General features: G+C 41.8%; 1 protein-coding gene across 1 annotated transcript in view; it reads left to right on the top strand.

Annotated features, from left to right (window-relative positions):
• The window catches only part of LOC310998082 (heterogeneous nuclear ribonucleoprotein L-like), a 156,703-nt gene extending 130,861 nt beyond the window's left edge, over positions 1-25,842 (top strand). The window contains exons 6-15 of the mRNA XM_083987981.1: positions 1,811-1,896; positions 1,994-2,090; positions 4,405-4,477; positions 16,282-16,353; positions 18,150-18,367; positions 19,517-19,638; positions 20,016-20,217; positions 21,722-21,779; positions 21,899-21,997; positions 25,227-25,842. Of these exons, the coding sequence (XP_083844107.1) occupies positions 1,811-1,896; positions 1,994-2,090; positions 4,405-4,477; positions 16,282-16,353; positions 18,150-18,367; positions 19,517-19,638; positions 20,016-20,217; positions 21,722-21,779; positions 21,899-21,997; positions 25,227-25,282 (1,083 nt within the window). The 3' untranslated portion in view covers positions 25,283-25,842. The remainder of the gene's footprint in view (positions 1-1,810; positions 1,897-1,993; positions 2,091-4,404; positions 4,478-16,281; positions 16,354-18,149; positions 18,368-19,516; positions 19,639-20,015; positions 20,218-21,721; positions 21,780-21,898; positions 21,998-25,226) is intronic.
• The last annotated feature ends 1,888 nt before the right edge of the window (positions 25,843-27,730 follow it).

Consider the following 27,730-nt stretch of genomic DNA (forward strand, 5'->3'; position numbering starts at 1 on the left):
ATTGTAATGGATTGATCTGGAACTGGTTTCAGGTCTTTATCAGATTCTATAAACTCACTAAAAAGTATTAAAAAAATCTTGTAACCTGAATGAAATGTGCATCATGATTCTTTCAAGCAGTTTCTGATTCCACCTACAAACATGTTATTGTCAGTGTGCAGCAGCTAATATCTAATATCTGTCTGACGGCCTCTCCCTGTAAACTGGATTTATTAAGCTTCCCTTAAAAGCAGTAAGCGTCTGTCTAGACTCCTCTGAGGTTTGTCCTCATCAGGATCGCTGCTTCGCTCTGGGTCCGAACCACTGCAGAGGAAATGCTGCTAAATCTGGAGTAGAAATGAAATCACCAGTGTGGCCTCAGTGGATGTTAATATTCAGCATAATGCTTTCACAGACATCAGACCAGTGCAGTAGACCCAGCTGACCAGTTCTCATCTTTCTCAGAAAGGTAAACCTAGTATATCACAGGGCTACACTGATTACAATCTGAATGAAACATAAACTTGCTGAGCTGAAATTTGAGTGGATGATGATCGTCTTTATGTTTAACAGTCTTTTTCAATTATCAACATGACATAAGTCATATAAAAACAACTTTTGGCCACAACACTACAGTCCACCTTTTATTTTCGTCAAGAAAATACTTCTTATATTGTTTTTTGTTTTTTTTGTATCCTATGGGTTCAGGTTCCTATCCACTTGTTAAGTCTAGACAAAGCAACATTTGAATTATACTGTTTCCAGGTCCAAACTTTCAAACATGCCACAGTGCTGTGTCCTTCGCTGTTTTACTGTAACAGATCCGAGTCCAAAAAGACCTGGCCATTGTCCTTCTACCGCTTTCCTTCAGATGAGAAGGAGAAGAGGAGACTTTCTCTTCAAAAGCCAAACCATTCCTCTATTGATACCCCTGATAGAGATTCACTGGTTCCACCTTGTTTGTGATGTCAGGCTTAACAACCAGATAACTGCAAGCTACATACTGTACACTAGCCCTTTAAGTAGATTTTTAATCTTGAGCTTCATGAATTTATCAGTTCACCATCATTACTGTTGACTCCCAGATTCCTTCAGTGTCAGTGGTTCAGGAAATCAAACATTGTTAAAACACTGAATGAAGCATATTTTAAGTCAGTGTTACAGTGACGATCGACTGATGCTGACCTTTGTTCTGATCGTTTCCCTGAGAACTTGTGAACCAGATGTTCAGCAGGTTTTTACCAGCAGCTGAATCGTCCACAGAGGACGAGTCCTCCTCTACAGAACTAACACATCAGGGGAGTAAAACCACTAGAAACAACAAAAGAATCAGTTTCACTTTAAACATCAATGATTCACCAATGACACAGGACAGGACGTCTCCAGCAGCTGGAGCTGAGCTCTACAACACTTCCTCAGCTTGTTTCTGTGAGAACTTCACATCCGGAATCTGATGACTAAAATCATTCATCTGATTCAAATATAGAGATGGAACAGGAGGATATGACGTCACTGACAGACAATCAATGAGACAGAGCGTTACCATGAGTCAAATCACATATTGTTCAGGTTTGAGAACTGATGGAAACATGTAAGAACACAACTCTGACTTGTAACCAAAAAGACAAGAATATGAGTTTGTATGTTTGTTTGGTGTTTGTTTTTGAGAAAAGAATTCACCAGACCTGAAAATGAAGTTCTTTATGTTATTCATGAGATGCACAGTGGCTTGAGGCTTACGCATCATGCAAAGTAAACACGCTGCAAAATGAAAAACTTCCAGACTGTGCTGAGTTCATAATCTCTGTCTTTGTTTCCCCTGCTGCTCCAGGACGTCCTGTACACGGTGTGTAATCCCATCGGCAGCGTGCTAAGGATCGTCATCTTTAAACGCAATGGAATCCAGGCCATGGTGGAGTATCCTCCTCACTGAGCGTGTGTGTGTGTCTTTACATTCTGTGTGTATCAGTACGTTGGAGTGTGTAGTGTCGCCTCCTTAACAGCGATCCTCCAGGTTTGAGTCGGTTCAGTGTGCCCAGAAGGCCAAAGCTGCACTGAACGGAGCGGACATCTACGCTGGTTGCTGTACACTGAAGATTGAGTATGCACGGGTAAGAGATGCACTCACCAGCCTGATTCTATGAGATGAACTGTACTATTAAAGGGATAGTTCACCCGAAATTGAAATTTCACTCATTATCTACTCACCCTCATGTCGACTAAGGGCTGGGAGAAGTTTCAGAGTCCTCCGTGGCTTCTCTGAGTTACAGGGGGTCTCGACGTAGCAGTGCATGTCCATATAACGGTTGCAAATGGATACCAACTGTCTTCGTAACAAAAAGACACACCAAAAAACATCCAAATACCTCCATGCTGCTCGTATGTAATGTCCGTCTTGTATTGAAGCCCCGAAAGGCGAAATTGTCCCGAAAAAAATTTAATAAGTCTATATTTCAAGCTTGTTTGTAGCGGAAGCTTCTCTTCCCGGGAAGAGGATGGACCCTGGTTCGTCCAAATTTCAATTTTAGGTGAACTATCTCTTTAAGGTTGCACAACAGTTTTTTTTACACTGACATATTTGTATTTCTGTTGCATTTATAAAAGTGTGTCATCTGCATAGAACAGTACCTTAAAATGAGGTGTGGCCATGTGAAGCCAGGGTTAAAAAAAAGTCACCAGTGGCCATTCATTTTGACTCTTTGGCTGGTAAATGAAATCGGCTAACCAACCACTCTGGCGAGTGAAAACAATATCCACCTTGTCCATATACTCTGACTCACTGAACTGATACACAGTTGAACGATTCAAGATTGACTGTGTTTTCACACGTCTGCATCAGATGTAAAAACGCTACATTGTTTCATTTTTCAGCTCTTACAGTTTGTGTTCCCGCACATTTGTTTTCACTCTGATCTAAACACTGCACCACTGGCAGAGCGTCATGTTTCCATGACTACTGACCGGGAAGAGAGTGTGGTACGTCATGTTTACATGACTCCCAGTTGTAAAATTAAAACGGGTGGTGAACATGAGGCGGTTGGAGCGGATCGAAGTCCGGCTACGTTCCTTAAATGAACAAGTTCCACTGAAGCCGCACGGTACGGTTGTTTTGGTGCAACTGTTGTGTTCACACTGACCCAAACGCACCACATAAGTCCAGGGCCCAAAGTTCAAATGGGCCGACCTAAACTGCACTGTGAGTCTCTTTTCTCATTATTGGCCAGCCTAACGTTAAGGAGTCATTGAGGGTTTTACTGAGGTCGCTATTGTTCTAAAATTCTGGACGAGGCACAAAAATATATAAATATGCTTTAAAATAGTACTTGTCACCTTTAAATCATGTAGGCCTACATGTGTTGACCATGTATCACATAAACTAAGGGCGTATTCACACCAGGAAAGTCCGATAGTTCACTTGCTTTGGTGGACAACATTTTATTTTACTTGGTGCGGTTTGTATTCACATTGCATTTTTTCACAAGCGGATCAACTTCTAACTTTTTTTTCCACTTGCACCTGTCCTGTGCTTATATTCATCACTTGGAGGCTATGAGGCAGTTATGCAGCCGTCCCTGTGAAGGATGGTCAGACAACAAACACACAGACGTCTGCATGTGCGTCTGAAGGATGGTGCTCTAAAAAAAAGAAGAAAAAGGACAGCACAGCAAAAAACAAAACAAAAAACAAACAAACAAAAAACATAATAATTCTCTCAGGATGCCGCGTTGCCGATCGACATAAGCCTAGTCACATTTATTTCTGTTAACTGTGATTAATCAGATAACGACTTTCTGTTATCAGTTTAAAAAAAATGAAGAATGTGCATCCTTAACGGCGACGGCTGCGTCCTCTCCAGCATCTGATAAATGTTTTCCTCTGACCAGATATCAGTGAGGCAGCGTGTCTATCTCTGCTCCATGTTGACCCACGGCTCATTGTTGATCATTTCCACATTTTCTGACAACAACGGAAGCCTGTTGAATCCAAAAAGGCGCTTGGATTTTGCATTTGGTTCGGGAAAGGTTCGGTTTGCATTCACACCGGACGCGAATCGCACCAGGGTTCGTTTGGGACTCTGGTGCGGATCAAACAAGTGAACCGAGTCCCAGCTGCAGAGGTGGTCTCGGTTCACTTGTTTGATCCGCACCAGAGTCCGCTGGTTTGTATTCACACCTCCCCAAAAAGTCCGCACCAGAGGAAAAGTCTGTTTCAAGCGGACCAAACGAGCCTGGTGTGAATACACCCTAAGAAAAACCCTGTTGTTCTCCTGTTCCATGGAGTTGTCTAATTGAAAAATATACCAAAAGGATATTTACAATTTTTGGCCAGTAGATTTTTAAAGTAGACTTTGAAAGTCTTGCTCTTGTGTATCTCTTTTAACATTTCACTGAATCGTGATTTAATCTTTCATGTGTGTGTCAACAGCCAACGCGTCTGAATGTGATCAAGAACGACAACGAGAGCTGGGACTACACTAAACCATACCTGGTCAGACGAGGTAAGACACACAGTCTCTCTCTTTCTCTCTCTCTTTCTCTTTTAACTCTCTTTCATACTCTAACTGAAGTCAGACTGTGGGCTCTGGTCTGTATGGGGGGGGGGGGGGGTCCTACTCTTTTACAGTTGAGGAGATCCAGTCATGTGGAAGGTAGGACTGTTTTCAGTCTGATCTCTCTGTAGCGGCACATTTCCCTCCACTGCAGCCTTTACACCAGTAGATGAGATTGATCCCAGTCTTCACAGTCATCTGTGAAACTGTGTCCAGATCTTCAGTCACTATGGGTCAGTCTCCAACTGTGGACTGAGAGAGTAGTCATAAACAGTTTGGACCGTAGAGCTCCATCACACCAAGACTCCTCCGCCTCCCGCCTCTCCATCTTCAATCTAAGCACTCTCACACCAGCCAATCACCGGCCTCTCACAAGCCTGCACCTCCGCTTACCACGGCCGAGAAACATTGAGGGAGAGAGAACAGAGAAAGAGGGACGGACGTCAGGCTGACCATGCACAGCAGCTTTCTTCCATCTTCACCTTCTGCAACAACCCAGCAAAAAGAGAGAGAGAGAGAGGGAGAAAAAGATGGATCTCACTCCTGCTGACCGCCATGCAGCTGCTGCTTCAACATGCCCAGGAGGCCACGCCCACACCTCTGTCTGCAGGACTCCAGTAGCTCTTCCTTCTATCTATCTACTCCACCCCTCTTCTGTCTGGAGAAGTAGTCTTGCATGGCCTGATGTCTGGTCCACACAGTGTGATGAGCTCTTCGAGGCCTCTAGATTTCACAGTTTCCCCTCAGTGCTTCTGTAGGGCTGGTCTTGCAGCTCTTCCAGCAGACTGGTGAAGATTTTACTGTATGCCAGAAACCACTGTTTGTTTGTTTTTCTCCAGTGCTAAATCAGATTTTTTTTTTTTTTTTTAAACTTCCTGGTTAACAGCAGTCAACAGTGTGGACCAGACATGTCGGTAATAAAAAGTCTGGCTCCTCCAATCTACAGTATAGAAGTCTGGCCTAATCTCTGCTCTCTGTCACTTCACACCATCTTGATTAGGGCTGTCACGATACCAGAATTTCATTCCACCTTTATTGTGGCATCACAATAATGGGAGAAATTAAATTGCAACAACATTATTGAAGATAAACATTTAACATTTGCCAAATTCAAAAGGTTAACTGTCTAACGATAGACGGAATAAACTATTAAATAGAATTGTGTGAGTGTGTGTGTTTAACCCTCAGAATTTCATGTGGATATAATAAGTGTGTTTCCACGGGCCATTACTCATAGCTGTTCTCCATGTTAAAGGAATAGTTCAACATTTTGGCAAATTGGCCCATTGCCATAATCCCTATAGTCTCATGAGTAGGTTTGTTTCCTTTAATTGTCGGTGGAAGCTAAATTCATGCAAAACCGCTGATGCGCGTTCCTGTCGGGGGCATTTTGGAGTTGTTGGATTGTGTATTTAATGAGTTTGATGAGGGAAACCAAGAAATCCCATTAGCCTCCGTAGCGTAGCTCTGAGCAGCTAGCGGCTCTGCTCCGCCGTTCTAAAAATTGCTTGCACTGACAGTTAAAGGTAACTAACCTACTCCTAAAACTATAGGGATTATGGCAGTGGGCCAGTTTGCTAAAATGTTGAACTATCCCTTTAATTCTCATTACACTGGATGAAAACGACACCAGACTGTAGTGTAACCTCACCAACCTGTCCACACACAAGATCAGATGGTTAAACTGGATATTCTGCTCAGAGCCTGTGATGAGCTCTCGTAACCAGACGTCTCTTTAAAAAACACAACAGACAAAAAGTATCTTGCACAAAATAGCGCTGCGTCCTCAATCTGTTGACTTTCTAAATCAAAATTAGTGCTTATGGAATAACTTTTGTGAATGTGGCGATGCCTCCTTTCGCACGGCCAGATGAGTTTGATGACTCAGGCATGTGATTCTGATGGGAGCAAAGTCATCACATGTAGTTCCACAGCAGAGAGAGACCCAGGGGACTGGTTTAAGTGGATCTGCCGTGTCTCATCCGTCCCCCAGGTGGTGCCTCTGGATGTGAAGGTGTGAGACGCTTCACTCAGCGTCTGTGTTTTTTTAAACCGTCCTCTGGGGCCGTCCTCAGCCCTGGCAGCTCTGAGGACGGCCGTCTCTCTGGGCGGAGGGTGCAGCCGTGGGGTTTCCTGCTGTGGCGGCTCGGCGGTGGACAGGTGACACATCATCACACATTAGCGTGCTCACCTGGGGGTCGCCGTGTTTTGCATCAGCACCAATTAAAACTGCAACTGTGACTACTGAGGAGTCATTTGACATAGGAGAGGATGTCAGTTGTGGCCTTTCGCTTCACAAACAAAAACCCAATTTAGTTGATGAGGTAATAATACTGTTCTTCCATCCAACCCTAAAAAGATAATCTTGTTGGACTAAAACAAGCACTGTGAGATTCCTGCTGACGCACCTTTTTGTTAAAGAGTCACATCTTTTTTTTTTTAACCTGTTCAAAGCCAACACAATCAGTCGATTGTTAAAAATCTCACAATAGCACAAACAAACTTAACACTTGGAGTTAGTGACAGACCAACACCTCCTGTGTCCTGTGAGATAAATAAAATGTTTTTGTCAATGGAGTCTGGTTCTTTCTGAAGGAGACGTCCAGTCACCGCAACTCACTATAGGCTCACAACAAAGCAGAGTGTCTCGTTTCAACCGACTAATCCCATGTGTGTAGGTCTCCTGGTGTCGTTTTCATCTCATTTATTGAAAGTAAACACAGTTCTTTCAGAGCTCGTTCAGATGCTGCAGGGATTTGATGAACTGGAGGAGAAAACAGTTTGAATCCAGTATAAACAGCTGTGTAGAGCAGATACTGTAAGACTCACCCACGTCCCATTCACAGATCAAAGCAGACTGTGTGTTACTCACTTCTCCCGCTTTAACCAGCTTTGGCTTTATTCTCTGAAGCCTGATTGTTGGGAGTGCAGCGTTAGGACACACAGACGTGTACACACATGCACCTTTTTGTGCTTGAAGTCACACGAGTGCACACGTGCATGTGCGAGGCTGATTTTATTCTAATCGCACACTGAATGAGGAATTAGCTAACGCTGTCCTCTTCAGATAATCTAAGTTCATTTAACATAGAAACTTATTCCTTACACTTATTCCTAATTTTTTTATTTTAATTATTATTAATTTTAAAAAATTACAATTTTTTTTTATTATTATTTTTATATCATACACACACATACACTCACATGCATACATACTGAAATTAATAATAATTAATATAATAAAAAGTCATAATAATAATTATGTAAATAATAATTATAGTAATAAATGAGAAAAAAAGCAGATGAATAATAATAATAATTGATAAAATGCACATGCACACAATAGTGAATTCCCAGAATGCTCGTGGGCCCCTTTGTGTGTGAGAGAGTGTGTGTGAGGACAGGTCAGAGCTATTTGCTGCACTGTTAAACTTCATATGATGAGCAGTGTATGGTGCCAGCCCTACTCTACAGCAGCCAGACTAGTAGCTGTATCCTCAGACTCGTGCATGAGCGTTGATCGGTGTCTTTCTCATACGCAGCATTGGAATGTGTCAGTGACTTGTTTAAAAACAAGGCCACACAAAGGTTCCTGTGTAACATGAGCAGTGTGGGTCTGTGTGTATCTGTGCACGCTGCTGTGTACAGTCAGCTACTAGAGATGCTGCCTTCTCTGTACTGTACGTGGTGTGTAGCTGAGGACTCTCTCTGAAAAGTCTGGAACTGTGATGACGCTGGGGTCAGTTCATTCCTGATCAATCAGTTCAGGAAATAAGATCAATTATCTGTATCTGAGATCTTAAGCTTCTTTAACAATTGGTGTTTTATTTTTTTATTTTTTTATATCATACACACACATACAAAAACGTGCACTCACATGCATACATATTGAAGTTAATAATATAATAAGATAAATCATAATAATGATTAATAAAATAAAATAAAAATATAAAAATTGGTTAATCACATAAGGATGATGATGATGCTCAGTTGATCCTCTAGTAGACATTACACATTGAGATGTGATGATCAGTGGAGCCTATAGGAGCCAAGGCTGCAGCTTTGTACTATTTCAATTCAAACTGATTCATGAACGATGAACTGATTGATGCAACTGTGAACTGGTCCCAGCTCTGTGACTGATGGAATATTCACTAAATAAATGCATATTTACAGTGTGATGTGTTTGTCACTGGAGGCACATTGCAAGGACACAGACGGGGGACAAGGACGTTGTCTCGGATTAGAGATGGGGACGACACACAGGCTGTTAAAAAGATGATTTTGCGTTTAATTAAAGATACAGTCTGTAGCTTTGGCCTTGGGGTTTTTTTTTTTGCAAACACAACAATAACAGTCAGTGCAGGAGGTTTTTACCTGGACCTGAATGATCCACAGAGGTCAGATCTCTCTGCCAGGGGCGTGTCCAGACATTTTTGATAGGGGTGGGCGGCCCAAGTGGGGCACTGACCTATGGTGGGGTGGCATGAAGTGTGAGCATGAGCGCCTGCACGCACACATTACATACTCATGTATGCACACGCAAACACACATCCACACAGGTTTTGGCCATACCCAAAGTTTTGTCTGCAAAACCCATATCTACTTAAATTACTAACACGGCAAGACAGACTAGACCTACTAGTCAAAATACAGGAGTGGCAACATACAATTGTGATAGAAAACCTCATTATTTTATTCTTGAAAATTACTTGACAAAAGCCAGTATAAAGCAATGTATAAAATGCCTCTGACTGGGCGTATAGCCCATCATATATTGGTGTGGCACCTGTGGTGGCCAATCAGATTTCAGGGGGGGCCCGTGCCACCCAAGGCCACTCTCTGAACACGCCACTGCTCTCTACAACTAACAGACCAGTAGAAATGAGGAGGGTTAACACTTAGTGAAACTGCACAGTGGATGTGAGACTTCAGGGAGGAGCTGCGAGCTGAGCTGTCTAACTTTTTTTTTTTTTTATCATATTATAACATACACCAGCCCTTTATATCTATTGAAGCAGTGGTCCTCTGCTAGAGAGCCCACCATGTTGCACTGCCAAGTTTAATATATGATGAATGACAAAGAGTCTCAGAAATGTAAAGATAATGTGGTGCAGTGTAATAGTAAAGGTAAAACAACAAAAACACTTGCCTTTTATTTTGTTTAAGGACAAAAGGATTATATGAGAGTTCTCAAACTCTCCAGTTGACTTATTTCCACCCTCCTCTCTCTCATACAACTCTGTCACTCCTCTCCTCTTCGCCCTCTTCCAGCTCATCCACCTCCACATCTCTGTTTACCCTCTCCTGCTGCTGCCGCCTCGCTGCTTTCACCCTCTTCATCTTTCACACTCAACATCATCATCCCGTCCTCCTCTCCACCTCTCTCCTCGTCCTCTCGTCTTCATCTCCTCGTTGTTCCGTCGCCACGGCAGCTCTCCTCCCACCTCTCCCTCCATCTCCCCAGCAGGCCTTTTATTCTATTCCCTCCATCTCTCCCGCGCACCTCTTCCTCTTAATCCTCTTTTTATTTCCATGTTTTCCGTCGCTTTTTAAACCGTCATCCGTTTTTCTGCTCCCTTTGCTTTCCTTCCCTCGCGTTGTCTAAGCCTACATTATCCACAGTGTGTGTGTATGTTGAGGCGTCACATGGCTCATATTGCTTTAGATCAGCTGGCACAAGGTCACAACAGAGGACAGAGAGGAGGACAGCCATCCTGCCATCCTGCCATGATCACATACACACTCTACATGTACAGTTGAGCCTCTGGGTCACCTGGACGTTTCTAATTCACTGTGTTGTGTAGATTGCAATTTGGTTCTCGTCCACTGTGCCTGATTGAGCAGAAAACCTTCAGGGTCCGAGGGGGATTTGTGTTGTTGTGGGAAACCGTACATGGTAACAGCAAGTGGTGCCCTCTGTCAGCTGTTAATGGCCTCTGTCAGCAACAGTAAGTCATGGAGGCGTCATGATGTCGGGTTGTCGTCCATTGTGTACTGATATCTCAGTACCACCTTGGGAATCTCTCTTTTTATATATATATTTTTATTTTTTGGCATTATGTGCCTTTCTTTGGCAGGACAGCTGGAGAGAGACAGGAAATGAGATAGAGAGAGAGCAGGGGAATGACTATAGCTTCTATATAGAGGACTGTATAATGAGCTCAATGGTAAAATGGAAAAACACTACTCCGCACTGTTAATGACATTTTTACGTAGCATAATTAAAACGTTGCAGATCAATAACCGCGATGTGTGGCTGCAATTCATTATGGTACAGTATATATTGCTTGCTTAGTGACCATTGGTTGTACACTACCTTTCAGGTGGCATTGTGGGATTCTAAGAGTATACGGTATATTACTGTAATACTCACTAAACATTCAGACAGCACTACAAATGGTGTAGTCACTATATCGTCCATTAGTGAGTTATTTTGGACGCAGTCAATGATGAAATAATTAGGATTTTGTGGTCAAAGGTCAAAGGTTAAAGGTCCAGTGTGTAAAATGGGGGTCAAACCGTGATATCTAACATTCAGATTCTAGATTGCAGCGCTCACTCACTCACCTCAGCCCTCCCATCAGCAAAGTGACGGTGGCCTCCCAGGACATAAAAACTTGTTTACCACGGCTGGGAGTATTTCAGGAGCATGGAGCGATGAGGTGAAGATCTAAACCATGTTACCATATGTCTGCTGTTTCCTCCTCCTTCTTCTTTTCTTCCGCATTCTTCTTCATTGGTTTACTTGTGAAAGCGAAACTCAGAAAACCTGCTCTCTGGTTGGCTGGATTTTCCGTTGGAGCTGCCGTACAAACATGGCGGTGCAAGATGGCGACACTCTCTAAAGCAAGACCCTTGATATATGTAGATATAAAAGAATAATGATAAAACCAAATGCATTTTTATTTTATAGCAATTATACTCTTATACAAATAGTATATTCAGATGTTGCCAATAAACCTTGACAATTTGTACACACTGGACCTTTAAAGTCATGTATTGGCCATATGTTAAGACTTCATAGACTAATTATGGCACAATTTAACGCAACTGAAGGTAGTGTAGCTGAGGAAAGGCAGATTCTGATCATATGTGTGAGGAAATAGTTGTACTTCATCTCTGGTGTAACAGCATTGGACAACATTGTTTTGCCTGTAGTTGATGTTTTCAGTGTGATCCCCCCACATCAGCGGAGATAAAACTCAAACAGATGGTGGTAGCAGAAGAACCAGCAGCAGAGTGATGCTGTTGAACTCAATGATGAGCCCGAGCCTCTGGCAGAGATAGTCATTGAGGTTATTATTAGACACCTCCCCCAGATGCTTTATTAAACCAGCCGGCCAAGAATGTGATGGTTTTTTTTTTTTTTTTTTTGGCAAAGCAGCGGTTGCACGAATGCGATGAAAGCCCATTTGTGTTGTCTTGATTGAAGCTGAGAGTGATCATCGATCACCGTGCAACAGATTGATTATTTCGGTCCCGGTCTCTGAAACCAGACACCCGGTGCTGCCGGAGCTCAGGTGGCTAATCTCAGTCGGAGCTCAAGGCTCACACTGAGGACGACAGCTGTACTCGGTGCATCAGTGTGGAGTCCAGCTCAGCAGTGTAAAGCAGAGAAGGTCAATCACTGTCAGATCCTTGATGATTTATTTAATTCTGCAAATAAATAATTAGTTGGGATAGCCACGTGCGTTAGCTGTGTGTAAATCGGACGCAGGCATTAATCAACATTATGGTAGGAGACGGTTGTGTTTGTGTCTGTGTGGGTTGACTGCAGTGGAGATCAAATGGTGGCATAAGAAGCTGATGCTCACAGTAACGGGCCGGGGCTCAGCTGCCTCTGTGACTAAGCAGATTCTGTGACGGTGCTGACTGTGCTGCTAATCTGTGGTGTGAAGGTCGGTGCAGAAGACCATCCTGTCGTGTGGATTATCTCTGGGCCGTCTCACTTTTCATTTGCTGTAGTGTATTTCCTCTAAATATGTGTGTGTGTGTCTCCATGTATTTTGGGGTACTGTAGCACAAGGGTGGGTGGGGCTGAAAAAAGTCAGTGTCATTTCAATGTGCCTCCAGTCCAGTTTAGAGCTTCTGTGTAATGTAGCCTATACACTGCAGTGCAGTATGTAACACATTTACTGTTGTGGATGAGACATGTTTGTAATAGCAACAGTGACATTATGATGTTTTTATCATTATGATGACAATGTAATGCAGGTTGATGTTCTTTCGTGCTGAGGGAGAAAAAAAGAGAAAGCTTGATGCCTCACAGGTACTGTCTCTTTCATATCTCTGTTCATGTGACCTCTGTATCACTGCCTCTATGAATAAAACCACATTAAAGCTGTTTATTTCTTATTTACTCACCCGCATCACCAATGAAATGTGTTGACCTTTTGATTGACGTGATTTATGAATGTACTTTATGTGCGACCGAGGGGGAAAAAATCTGAAAATTAGAGAATAAAGTTAGCCTGACAAGCCAGACTATATCACTAAAATGTATAGTCTGGAAACGACCGGTAGACGTCGGCTCAATCCAGGGGGCGGGATGAAGGCTGTCTTTCAAACTGCCTCTGCACGCAATAGGGTAGCGCTAGCTAGCGCTACGACCAATCAGAACAAAGAGCAGGATGACGTTAGCCTGACAAGCCAATTAAAATGTACGTCGTCATCGCGTTAAGCCCGCCCAACGACTCTCTAAACAGATAGAGCGCTGTGATTGGTGAACACAATCGGTGTTCGAGACTCAAAAAGTTCCTATGGCTCGTTTCTAGACCCACCTACGGAGCAAATATTTTTGCTGCCGCTAGGGTGCGTCTAGATTTCTAGGCTAGAATAAAGTCAAAATTTGATTAGAAATTAAATCATAATATTAAAGGGATACGCCAACATTTTTTTTCCGTGTCTTGCCTCACTCCTGAGTCCATGACAAGCAGATAGACACCATTCTTTCGACTGTGCGTGCAGTAACAAGGGAGATACGGGCAGAGCTGGCGCACCGCTAATTAGCTTAGCTCAAACACTGGAAGTGCATAGGTAGTGTTAGCCTGCCTCCACCTAAAGTCATCAGATAAACTCTTCAACTCTAAACGGAAACCGGCGGGCCGATCTTCGTCTCAGAGCTGACAAAACTCTCCGGTAAGGCATCTTGAGCGGTCAAATGCCGCTAACGGGACCAGATCGGTCAAAACGGAGGGTTCAAGCAAAGACATTTCATTTTGGTTCAAGCTACATCGAGGGTAGGTTAGCTTCCTATTTCAAAGTAAAAGCACAAATTCTATCGTCATGGTTTTCTGTATGTAAAGGGCAACGGGTGTTTTATTTTGTGAAAGTAACAGGAAGTGCGTTGGTCACAACGGCTAGCTTGAGTAGCGCCGAATTCGTCCGAACAAAATTGTAAACAGCTGGTATTTAGACAAATTAACGACACACTGCTGATCTAAACGGCTACTTTCTCACCTAAACATGTTTGAAATGTCGACTAAGTGATATATTTACAGAGTTTAGAGCTAAAATGAAATCAGCTTCTGACTGCTGATTTAGGCTCGGGTAGGAGGCAGGCTAACACTACCTATGCACTTCCAGTGTTTGAGCTAAGCTAATTAGCGGTGCGCCAGCTCTGCCCGTATCTCCCTTGTTACTGCACGCACAGTCGAAAGGATGGTGTCTATCTGCTGGTCATGGACTCGGGAGTGAGGCAAGACACGAAACAAAAAAATTTTGGTGTATCCCTTTAAATAATTATGTGGAAAAAAGTCCAAATAGCAGAGGTTTTTAAATATAAGGAGATTCTTCATCTTTTGGCTCATCATCATTATCATGAAACTGAAATGATTGTAGCCTAATGAGTCTATTCTATTGTTAGACAGACAAACAGCAGCTGCGACTCGCATACTTTCAAATGATAAAAGTAGCAAAACAAGTCCACATCTGTAGAACCGGAGAGTGTCCCTGAACGCAGCAGCTGCTCCTCTACCTGACCTTTTTACCTCACACTCCTGGAGCATTTGTTTTTGTGATTGTAATTGCTGAATGACAGATGGCAGCACTAATGACACAGATGGCGCCCATTCATGTATATTATGAGTTAATAAATACGGTCATCTCTGGTGTTGGCAAGGTAGTAATTCAGGGGTCAACTTCATTGTGTGTGTATTTTAACCAACCCATTCTTAAGTATGTTAAACAATACTAAATGACCCATTGAGTGACTGAAAAATCAGAAAAACAACATTTTCTTCACCACAGAGGATACATGTCTTGGTCAACTCACATTCTGTTTCATCATCCTCTGCTGTCTATCCCAAAGCTTCACATGTTAACTTTATATTGCATGAGATTTCATGCACTTGTTGGTCTCTGTTTTGGAGACGATGCACAGCAGAGATTGGTGTTGCAAGTTGCAGGTTATTGCTTCTCAGATCTCAGCTATTAGTTAGGTGAGAGTGACTTTCACAGGGGGCCAAGTTGCTTCTTTTTTACGTCCATATGGGGTTGAATATCTTTTCCATTATATTTTAATGTAATCTTTGATATGATATCAGATGTACACAATGCTTGTAATTATCATTTGATTTGTCATTGCTTAAAAAGGAAACAAAAAAGTATGACCTAAAAAAAGTAATTAGTTACAGTTACTTGTTACTTTCCCCCAAAAGTAACTGTCTTCATAACTGAACTACTGCATATAAAAGTAACTAATTACCAGGAATAGTAACTATTGTGTTACTTTTTTATAAAATGCTCAAATATGTCAAATTACTTGGACTCGCCGCCCCAACCCCCTAACCATAATCTTAACCTCTTGGAACTAACCAACGCACTCAGTATTCCTCCGCTGCGGAGCCTTGCTGTGCGGAGGAATACTGAGTGAGTTGGTTAGTTCAAAAAATAAGTTAAGGTAACGGTTTTATAACGGGGGAAACTGTCACGTTTTGGTTTGTTACTGAAAAAAGTAGCACCATTAGTAATGCCGTTATCTTATACAGCCTTGATTTTATAACTCTCTCATTGCCATCACTGGTTTCATGCAAAGGAGAAAGTCCAGTATGGTGGCCTGAGGGTTGCACCTTGATTTGCAGACTATGCGATTCTGTTAATAGAGACATGTGCAAAGAAAGTTGCTTCTCCTGCACTTCAAAAGGAGTGTGATGAGGAGGCTTGTGCATCTGATTGAGAAGACTCTCTCTTGAGGTTTTCCACTTTTTTTCCCCATATCCATGTGGAAGATCCCTCCAGGCCTGACCCAGAACCCACTGTAGGTTTAATATTATTCTCCACTGGGCCAAGGAGAGTCTGGGAAATAATCTGATTATAGTTAATGAGGTGGCTACCGATGCCTCTAGGAATAGTCCATTAGTAGTAGTGGTCTCTACATTAGACTACATCACTTTCTGTACAGCACTTCTGAGTTCTGGTATGATATAGTGTTGTGCTGCTCTAAAATACTGTATTTTTATTCTTTTAGGGTAAACATTGCAATCACCAAGTTAATAGCTGAGATCTGGGAACAAATAAACAGATACGTCCAGGTTATAAATCCCCCCCAAACTGAGTGAGTCAAAACAAAGACAAGTGACCAGTTCAATGAGCCATTAAACTGTCTGGAGTGAGTGCTGTTTACAGTTAAAGAGTTCCATACAGTCACACCATGTTAATACCTTCTCCTGTTCCACTGTGGTGAATACAGAGACTGAAGCCAGCTTTATTAAGTGTACGTGTGTGTGTACGTGTGTGTGTGTGTTTTGCAGACCGTGGAAAGGGCCGGCAGAGACAGGCCATTTTAGGAGAACACCCTTCATCCTACAGTGAGAACGGCTACGGTAAGACCAACACACACACACACACACACACACACAGATACACGCACTTAGAATTAAAGTGGTAACTGAATCAGCTGCCTTACACAATGCTGTACAGTTCCCATACTTCAGAGCTGAAACCTGATACTCCTACACACACACACACACACACACACACACACACACACACACACACACACACACACACACACACACATTCACTCAGGTGTAGGTGCAGATTTCCATTCTTGTCTAATAGTCACAGGTGCAGCAGTAGGTTCTGTATATCTTCACCTGCATGGAAACAGATCCCTGTCAATTACTCTTTCTTTACTTCAACACACACACACACACACACACACACACTACAGGGCAGCATGCTTGCAGCATGAAAAGCCTCTACCAGACCACACACGTGGTTACACACACTATTGTGTAAATCATAGGAGAGGGTTCTGTGATTGCAGTATTTATTCACCATGTTGAAAGACTTCTGGTGGCTGTGGGTTCAACTAGCCTATTTAAAGAGGAACTAAGCAGGATTTCTCCCGTGGCTATGCCACAGTTTTACCTTCATTAAAAAGCTCTAGAGTAATTGTGATCGTTAACTACATGACTTGTGACTTGTTAGAGTGAGAACAGAGACTCTCTGTCTTCACCTGGCGTCTCACGGCTGAAAACCAACCGTACAACATCAGTGTAGTACCTGGTCACCGCCCCGGTGTCCCAGCTCTCTTCTCTGCACACCACAACACAAACGCGCTCCGTAACTCGTAATCTTTTGTTCATGACGGTTAAGACTACACAAACACACACGCGGTAACATCGTTTATGTAATGTAACGTTATCCAGTCGCTCCATTTATTTATTTTTCGCTGGCTTCGTTGTAAACAAATGCACATGGGCAAGAGGAGCGTCACCAAAACAGCGGAAAAGCGAGCGGACTTGCATAGTTCCCCTTTAACCCTTTGTTACCTATAGATCGTGTCCGCCAGAGCATATCTTTACATTTTTACATGCTGCAGTGCCATTTTTTGGAGCATTTTAGTTTGCTATACATCATTACAACCCTTACATCCAAAATGTTAATAATATGTCTGGACTTATGCTGCATTCAAAACAACTCGGAGGTCGGAATTCCCAACTGGGAAATTTCTGACTTCCGACATCATTGCGTTCCCGCTGCAGGAAGAGAGACTCATTTTTATACACTATATCAAAAACGAAAATAAAATGCACATTGTGGACAATTAGCAAAAAGACAGCATGAACATCAAAATAAATAATTTACAATAGTGCAATCAAAACTCTAGGTGTGCCAGATACTTTTGAGCATATAAATAATCTCTGTAAAAGAACCACATTCATCTACAGTATAAAAAGTGCAATAAATAACAGAAAATGAAAATAGTTTTTTTCCTGTGCTGAAACTTCAGAACAGACAAACACTTTTCTTTTTTTTTAAGGATGGGAAGTAAACTCTTGCTCATGTGACAGCACTGTCAGAAATAGAGAATGTCTTTGTTCCGTCTATATTTAGGCGGAGGCTAAATTGAAGCTTTAGGAGTCTTAACCAGCTAAATTCAGTGGGGAATTCCCTTTGAGTGGTTCTCCTCACTGACTGCTGGAGGCAGGGAGGGAATCACAGTCTGCAGACATGAGACACATTACAACATGTCCAACACGAGACGCACAAGTCGCTGACTGTCGTTTTTGAGATCACAGACGGTGACGTCTAACAACAGACAGACACAGACAAGTCAGTGTCCCGGTGACGTCTGTCTCACCGCGCTGCCTCCTGTCTCCGTCCCCCCCAGGTCAACCCTGTCCCCTGCTGCCGCTGCCCAGCAACAGCAGATACAAGCTGACCTCGGTGGACGTCCCAGACATGGTGTCCTACCCCCTGCCCCAGTCGTCCTCCTCCTACTCCGGCCACGCCCCCAGCTCTGTTGCCATGGTGAGCGGCCTCCACCCGTCCAAGATGAACTGCACCCGCATCTTCAACCTCTTCTGTCTGTACGGCAACATTGAGAAGGTGGGTGTGCGTTAGTGTGTTGTGTTTGGTGTGGCTTTAATCTTCTTTTCCTGTGAGCTCTGTTTCTTGCCTCACAGTCTCAACCAGTTGTGTAATAAACATCCTCACCACATCATCACCCTCTTCTCCCTTCCATCCCTTTTTTCCCTTTTTTATGTGATGTTACTCCATGACTGTGTTGCACTCACTGACTGAAGTTGCAGTGATTGGTTGAGTCGCATCACATGACTGGGGGTGTAAAGGCTTGAAAAGTTTGTATAGAAACTCTCTATGAGAATTAGATTACACTTTAGAGCCGCACTGTAGGAAGAAGAGCCCAAATTCATAGTGATGTGTGATACCATTGATTTTTATTCTGATCCGATACCCAGTAAAACCTGAGGTGGTAGCCTACTGTCTGCCGATACCAATACTGATGCATTTCACAAAAGCTTCATGTGTGAAGAGCGAGGAAGCAAAAAAATTGACAGTTTTAAATTATAGTTATGCAATGACACTAAAATACAAACTGTCTTTATCTGGTTTAACTTGGATTGTCAGTGTCAATAAAACACAGAAAAATAGACATTAAATGCAATAGTGTAAACATGGTGTAGACACAAAGTGCATTTCCCACAATTTAATTTAATTTAGAACATAGTTGAGGGCTATATTACTGTAACTATTTGAATTCACATTTAAAGGAATAGTCTGTGATTTTTTTTTTCAATAATAACATCCAAACTTTAATCCTCCTGCTCTCATTAGGTCTATGAGTTCAACTCTGTCTGGAAACGTTCTGTTATTATCTCATAGCGTGGTGAATGTGCAGGTCACAACTTGTTCACCAGAGCGTTTTGGAGTTGTTGGATTGTGTATTTTTATTTGAAACCAAGAAATCCCATTAGCCTCTGTAGCGTAGCTCTGAGCAGCTCGCGGCTCTGCTCCGCCGTTCTAAAAATAGCTTGCACCGACAATTAAAGGTAACGAACCTACTGCTAAAACTATAGGGATTATGGTAATGGGCCAATTTGCCAAAATGTTGAACTATCCCTTTAAACATGCTTCAGTCTACACCTCATATTTGGTACGACTCACACCCACATACAGTATGTGTGCTGCTTTTTTAAAGTAGTTATAAACTCTGCGTGTGTGTGTGTGTGTGTGTAGGTGAAGTTCATGAAGAGTGTTCCCGGAACAGCGTTGGTGGAGATGGGAGATGAGTACGCCGTGGACAGAGCCATCACACACCTCAACAGCATCAAAGTGTTCGGCAAGAGACTCAACGTCTGGTGAGAAGTAGAAGAGCGATGCACTCGTGCCTAAAAATAATCTGCGGTTTTACAGTAAAGGCTCCACACTCAAACTCAAGTCAAATGTAGTTTTTGCATCATAAAATGTGTCACATCGAGCTCAAGTGGTGAAGATGGGGAGGATAGTGATGATCTGAGAGAGAAGTGAGAGTTTTTTATTATTATTAGAATTAACAGCAGAAAACAGACTGAGAGGCTACAGGGAACAGGAAACGTACGGGCGTCTTTTTCACTTGAAGAGGCAAGAAGGTTCTGGGTTCAGCTGTTGATGTGTTAATGATACGTTTTCTCTCATGCATGGATACAATCAGACAGCGCTGGCTGGTAACACACGTGTTGTGTTGCATTGTGTTCAGTGTGTCCAAGCAGCATGCAGTGATCCCCAGTCAGGTGTTTGAGTTGGAGGACGGCAGCAGCAGCTATAAGGACTTCGCCATGACCAGGAACAACCGCTTCAGCAGTGCTGGACAGGCCTCCAAGAACATCATCCAGCCTCCATCCGCAGTGTTACACTACTACAACGTCCCCCCATGCATATCACAGGACCATTTACTCAGGGTAGGGACCTCTGTCCAATCAGTGTCCTGTGTTCTTCTATGACTTGTTCATTTAAAATACACAGTACCTGATGTCAGCTTCGCTAAATGTCAAGTGATATTACTGTATGTGAACAGCTGATTGTGGATTTAAGTGTTTATATTGATTGATTGATTGATTGATTGATTGATTGATTGATTGATTGATTGATTGATTGATTGATTGATTGATTGATTGATTTAAGTGTCATGCACATTTTTTTGTGCCCAGCCCACATGGGCTTGTAAGACACTAACAGGGTTTCCGCGGGTCATTAAAAAGCATTAAAAGTCATTAAATATATTTTGCTAAAATTAAGGCCTTAAAGGCCCCATGGCATGAAAAATGTGATTTTGGTTATTTTTTGGTGCTTGGGGAGGTCTCTGGGCCACGTATATACTGCCCCATGCATCAAACTGGTCATAAACGGAGAAACACACACCGCCCATTTGTAGGAACATTCTCTTTGAGACGAGCAGATAGCACTTCCTCCTTTCTGTGATGTCACACACAAGGTAACTCCGCCCACCGTGACCAGTTGTTTTTTTTTCAATTTTTATGAATGCAGCTTAGGTTTCAGTTACTTGCCTGTGATTGGCCCGACCACATGACACTCAAAAACAGTCAGCCAATCAGAGGAGAGGTTCTCATTCTCTCTTCTGATTGGCCAAATGACCTGTGCCTGCTAGAGCTCCAAAAAGAGGCAACAGAAAGGGGCAATATAAACGATATTAAGCAGATCACAGGTACTCAAAACCAATGATACATCTTGTTAGGGATATCAGCAGGTAAATAAACCCAGAGAAAAGTGCACAGCATGGGGCCTTTAAATGGCATTAAAAGGAATTCAATTTAATTCTCAAAGGCATTAAAAAATTGATTAAAAAAATGATTGATTCATACAGTGAGATTTTGATATCATTACATCCCTATAGAGCACAAAGAGCAGAAAAATAGGGGGATTATACAGTTAATCTACAGTAAAATTAAACGTGGGTGAAGAAATGGAGAATTTTCTAAATTAATATTTTTAGGTGGTGGCAGGCTACTGTTTTTTATTGGGTAATTGTGTATGTGTATATAGGTAAGTGTATACACACGTATAGTATTTGCAGTCACAGGCATTAAAATGTTTGAAATGGCATTAAAAAGGGCATTAAAATGCATTAAATTAGATTTGCTGGTACCTGCAGAAACCCTGACTAAACATTTTGATACATACGATCAAGAGTGGCTATAGCCTGTCATCTTAAAGGAAAAGATGAAAAGAAAAGAAAAAAAAAAGACATACGTTTATAAGTAAACACACAATATTCAACATCTGTCTTCTAAGAATCTAAATGTCAGAACAGTGTCTGGATGTCTTCAGTAAGTGGGGACAGATGGAGACGTCTGTGTTAAACCTCCCTGCAGATCAGGCCATGTGCTGATAGTTTTGTCTAATTCAAATACTTAATGTGTTTTGTTGTGTGTTGTGTTTTGGCAGCTGTGTACAGAGCATGACGTACCTGGCTTTGTCAAATTCAAGATGTTTGATGCCAAGCGTGAGTAGAACTTCAATGTGGAAGTTATTTTTTTTTAATGAAGTGCTTACTGTATGTAGATGTCTGTCCTCTTCTCCTCTGCTGTGGTTTTCATTAGTCTTCCTCTCTGTGTCCCTCAGCCTCCTCTAAGACCATCTCTGGTTTGTTGGAGTTTGACAACAAGACGGAGGCTGTGGAGGTTCTCACCGTTCTCAATCATTACCAGATCAGGATACCCAGTAAGTCCACTCTGTCCACACTTCATCCAGCTCCGCTACATTTACCCCTTCAAGTCAAATCTACTGTGTGTATTTATATCTGATACGCACTAAAGTATCTAGATGGATAGCCTATGTATTGTGTGTTGTGTGCTTATCTAAGTCTAAATCTAAGTATCAAAGCCTCGGTCCACAGAGAAATGCACACAGCCTGTATTTGAAAACTGAGCCTTAAAGCAACACAATGTAAGATTTACTCACTGCTTCTGGTGGCCGGCTACCTCTGAAGTAAATATTTTATTCTGTATCAAACAATCAATGCCTTTATTTGTCCCCAGTGGGGCAATTTGTGCAACAGCAAGAGCACACCAAATACACATGGCATAATAAGTTACATTACAGACCTAATAAATAAAATAAAAGATCACTCAAATTCAAGTTAAAAAGGCTATTTCACCCTAAACTACCTTTTCCTCCTGGCATTTCAAAGAAAAAACAGCAGAAGGTACAAAGGAGTTTGTATCTGGGAGTCTGAGCAATAACCTGATGGTAAAAACTGAAACTGTTGATGTAAATGATGAGAACAGTGGGACAAGATGGAGTCAGCTTTTTTAATCATCTGTTTGTGTGAGATTCTGTGAAATTTCTTGTGCAGACCCGATGATTTTGCTACTAACAGCAACCTTGTTAAGTAGGTTTCTCTCTTTAACCTTCAGGGATTGAATCCAACGGATAAAAGAAAATGTAATAACAGACTCAATAAAAGAACGAGAAAACAAGAAAGAAAGCGAGAAAGTGATCAAACACGCACCAAACACGGCTAAATATCAGGCCTGACCCCTAGTCAGAGTTACAGGGGGAGTCAGGCTGCAGCGGCGGCACAATTCATCCTACTAACCATTTTTCTACCACTTTAATGAGTTTAGAATGGGCCTCATTCACGAACCGTTCTTAAGAACAAATTTGTTCTTAAGTCCTACTTACGAAGATTTTTACGAAGATTGCGGCATTCATGAATGTTTTCTTATCCAGAATTTGTTCTTAACTAAGAACAAAATCTACGAACAGTCAGGACTCAGGAGTATACTTACGCACTTTTAGGTGCTGAGACTTCTGCAAATATAACCGATTATAGCGTTTTCTTCTGTTCTGCAGGTGTATAATATTATATGATTTGAATAAGAATTATTTTCTTATCTTTTATGATGTTTTTAATAATCATATATATTAATAAAAATAATTGACAAATCATTGCAGTCTCTTAAAAAACATTATAGACACTTAATTCATATCAGTTTTGTTGTGTGCAACATACAGCTGCCGATATGATTTTTTTTTCTCCTAATTGCGGGCTGCAACACTTACTGTAAGTGTTCACACTACACACAACTGTTTTTTTTCATATGTGATAATATGATGATATTTATGGCACACGTGAGAGTGTGGTCTCTCTGATAACAACCGAAGAGCTGCATCCACTGCTGACGCTACTAAATATAGCCTAAATATAAATAAAAAAATATAAACTATAAGCCTTTTGTTTGTTTCTTTGTTTCATTCCTGCCGCAGTAGCGCCACTTCACTACTTAAGTTCTTTTTACGTTTGGAGTCTGGTGCTCCCTCCCAGATTTTCATTTGAGCATTTCAACTTTCTTTCTCACTTCACCTTCTCTGCTCAGTGCCTGTGGGTGCTGTGTGCACACGGCCCTGCAGTCTCATGCCCTTTTACGGGCATTGATGGGGCAGTTACCTATGCTGATCCTATGTTAATTAGACTCACCTGGCACACGCCCTCAACTTACGAGGAGTTGGCATAAGAACACAGCTGCCAACAATTCTGAGGCTTACGAACGTGTTGATGAATCTGACGTAGGGTTTTCTTAAGGAACCTCTTAAGAACAACTTAAGAAAGAATCTAAGAAGGTTCTTAAGAAGATATTGGTGAATGAGGCCCAATTGTTTTAAAGGACAATCCCGGGTAAATTCAACTCGGGGCTGTATTTTCCTAACATTTTAGGTCTAAAAGAAGGAATCTGAAGATTTTCAGTTTAATTGCTCCTGTTTTGCGGTAGTTGTGTCTGTCCCCGCATCGCCACGGCAGCGATGAATGGGAGCGGATTGATGTTACACTGCTTAGGCTGTTTACATCCCTCAAAGCCGCAATTTTTTCAGCTCAGATGTCTACTCAAACATGCACCGAGAAGTTTATTGTGTCAGCCTAAGCAGCCGTGGCGATGCGGGGACAGGCACAACTACCGCAAAACAAGAGCAATTAAACTGAAAATCTTCAGATTTCTTCTTTTAAGTAGGAAAATACTAGCCAGGCTAGCGCCGCCTACTGGTTCCGGCAAATTTAATTTGCCTCAACCATGTAGTCAGGGAACTAGCAATGCGTTTCGGTTTGCTCCGTCCGCCAGAGCGGACGGACCAATCAGCGAACAGACGGGTAAGTGAAGGCGATGACGTTGAACTCAAGCGCTCAAGATTAACCTATGAGCTTAACCGGTGTATAGCACACGTGACCACCAAGCAGCAGCGATTAGTTGAAGCAAATGTAAGCAACCGCCTCCCGGAAGCAAACGAATCCCTATGGCTCGTGTTCAGACGCTATATGAAATGTAATGAAGTAAGCGGCTGATGCATCAGGCTAGGAAAATACAGCCCCGAGTTGAATTTGCCCGGAATTGTCCTTTAAGGCTGATAAACTACATGGTGTTGCTTTAAAACCAGCTGTCAGGTCTTCCTGTAACTTTGTGATGTCACAACAAAGTCCCGCCCACCATCCAACTTTGTTTTGGTTTTTCTGAGTGTTTTACTTCTTAAATCTGCTCTGTTTTATTCAGTTACTCAGAAAACAACAAGCCAATCAGAGGAGAGGATCAGAGCCTCATGAATTTTGAGAATGATGTTGTTTTTTTAAAAATCAATATTCATTTTTATGTTCACACATTTTTTAAGTCTCCTTTCAATTTGGTCACTAAATAGGCCTACTTTTAATCAATATCTATAACAGTACTTCCTGAAGAATAATTACATTAGTATTAATAATTGATGGATATTAGCTGTTAAAACACAATGTGATAGGAATCAATAAAAGATATATTCATTATACTATATGAATAGGAGACTGCATCAGGAAGGAGAAATGAATGTGTTTAACTGCTCTTTTTCAGCATTTCTCATTTCTAATCAGTCAATATGTACATATTCATACATTTACATCTGTGTGTGTGTGTGTGTGTGGTTTCAGATGGGTCCAACCCTTACACCCTGAAGCTGTGCTTCTCCACCTCATCTCATCTATAAAAAGCTTCAAAGCACAAGCAGAGGCTGCTGAGCCTGGTGACGACGGTGGTGGCTGACCTCTGACCCCTGACCTGAGAGAGGGACTGGGACCAGGAGACACAGACGAAGCGAAGGAGGGAGAAATTAATGAAGAGGGAGAAGAAGAGAATGAGAGAGGTGGCCTTTAAAGGAGACAAAGAAAAGTGTTGAGGCGAGAGAAGACACTGTCTCCAACCGTACCATCAAACATCCACCATCATCCACCGTCCAGTCCAAAGCTGACAGACCGCTGACTGTCTGAAACACTTTCTGTCTTTATATTGTCATGCGGGATGTCTGTAGGACACTGCTCATGTATTTGTCCCAGAAGTCCTCACTGCATGGTGTCTTCAAGACAGACTGAGACCGACTCTGAGGAATCTACTGTACAAAGCTGAGTCCACTTCAGTGTCAGTCAGTCATCTCTAAACTCGTTGATCTTCACACGTGGAAGATTTTGACTGAAATCATGTTTTGATGTTTAAAAACTGATGAGTACAGTGTTTTGCTTTGAACTGTCATTGAGCGTATATAGTAAATATGGATATGATTTGAACACAAGTTCTCATTTAGGTTTCTTTAGAACTACATGAACTTCTCTGCCTCAGCAGCAGCAGCAGCAGCAGCAGCAGCAGCAGCAGCAGCAGCGAGGCCTGTGAGGCCACAAGTGTCATGTCACAGTTTGGTCGAGCACTTTGGCTCAGAGTGAGACATCTCAAGTTGTTACGTTTGCTAGATATTCTAGATAGATGGCCCACTCAACCTGACTTTCCTCCGCCTGCACAAGGTCAGAATCTCCAGCCAGCCTCTTGTTATCTGCAAAACTTAAGTTGGGATTCCCAGGAAATTTGAATCGCTTGTTTCAAAAAGCTTCTGTTATTTGTTTTAGCCTCATCATCAGCTTTAAAACCATTACCACACACACACATAAGATATATAATAGGCTGAAACAGTAACTTCTTTGCATTTGGAACCCTCTATGATCCTTCCTTTAGCGCCATCTTCAGGCAAAAACGTTAACTTGCATCCAAGGTGTCTGATGAATATTTCCTAACCACACTTGTGTTTACATGGAGATGAACCTTCATGATTTCAAAGCTTAATCAGCTTTTCTGTAGAACTACACAGGCCGAAAGGCACATTTTATAACAGGCAAAAACAATAACAGAGTTATTATCATGCACTTTGTTCTGTCTTTGAAGTTGTGAGATGTAATGAAATTACAGCCTGAAGCTCTTTAATGTCACTTTAATATTTTCAAGTAATCCCATACTCTGAAAACTTGTGGCACTCAGTGTATATATATAAATACAGTCGTTTCTTAATTCTTACATGGTACCAGTGTGATGTTACAGGGGCTGATGACTCTGTGCATTATGTTTATTGGTGTGTTTTGTGCATTAGTCAAAATCAAATTTAGACAGAACAGCAGCCACGTGGCTTCATGGCGCTGTGTGTCTGTTGTGTCAGTTTGCTGCCGTCAGATTGTGATGGAAGATGGATGGATGGACGAGTTGCTCCAGTGTCATGTTTCACGGCATTTCCTTACACTCACTAAACACAACATATAAATGAACTGTTGAGTCAAAATAATAATTTGAGGCAAGTAACAATCAGTCGGTGGCGGTGCTTGTTTGATGGTTTGACTAAAGAAACTGGACCTAATGCGCCGACCTGTCAGCATTCACATCTGACCTTTGAGAAACCTTACTTCCTTAATGTGATGCAGGAGATAGTGACTAGCCAATCAGTGTCAATCAGTGGGATGTAATTGATGACTGATGAATTGATTTGCAGGAAGACAGAAATGTGGAAAAAAATGAGTTCACAGTTGAAGACATGTTGAAAATGGCATTTGGCCAAGGTGTTGTGTTGTAGGGTCCATTTTATGGAGGATCATGGATGTAACAGGAATTGTAAAAAGCAATTCTATAATTGCATATTTTAATACGTATTAAAAGTAGAAATTGTAAAAATAAAAATAAAAATAATAATAATAATAATAGCCTAATAAAAAAAATTTAAATGAATGAACTAATAATCCATCAATACATAGTAAAGAGTTAAATGTTGATTTACTCTTTACATAAACCTATTGGAAATACATTTATTAATTAATAAATAATAGAATTTGGAAAACCAGGCTCAACCATTCCAATTGGTCATGGGTACAAGAAGCCCTGTGATTGGTTGGCAGCTAACCAGTGGGTTTTTACCAGCACTGTGTCAGGGTATCTTGGAATGGCTACATCATTGTTACAATTTCTGTCTTTAATGCCAGACATTCCTGGTTCTACATCTGTGAGTCCAGTTTAACCCTTTAGAACAAGTCACCTGAAATATCTACACATATGCACCGCTTTTAAAATTGTAGTGCCCAACTACTGTAAGACCAGCGTGTCAATGTAGAGCTGTGAAAAACTAATTTGA

The sequence above is a fragment of the Trachurus trachurus genome (assembly GCF_905171665.1).
Source record: "Trachurus trachurus genome assembly, chromosome: 15".
Classification (NCBI taxonomy): domain Eukaryota; kingdom Metazoa; phylum Chordata; class Actinopteri; order Carangiformes; family Carangidae; genus Trachurus; species Trachurus trachurus.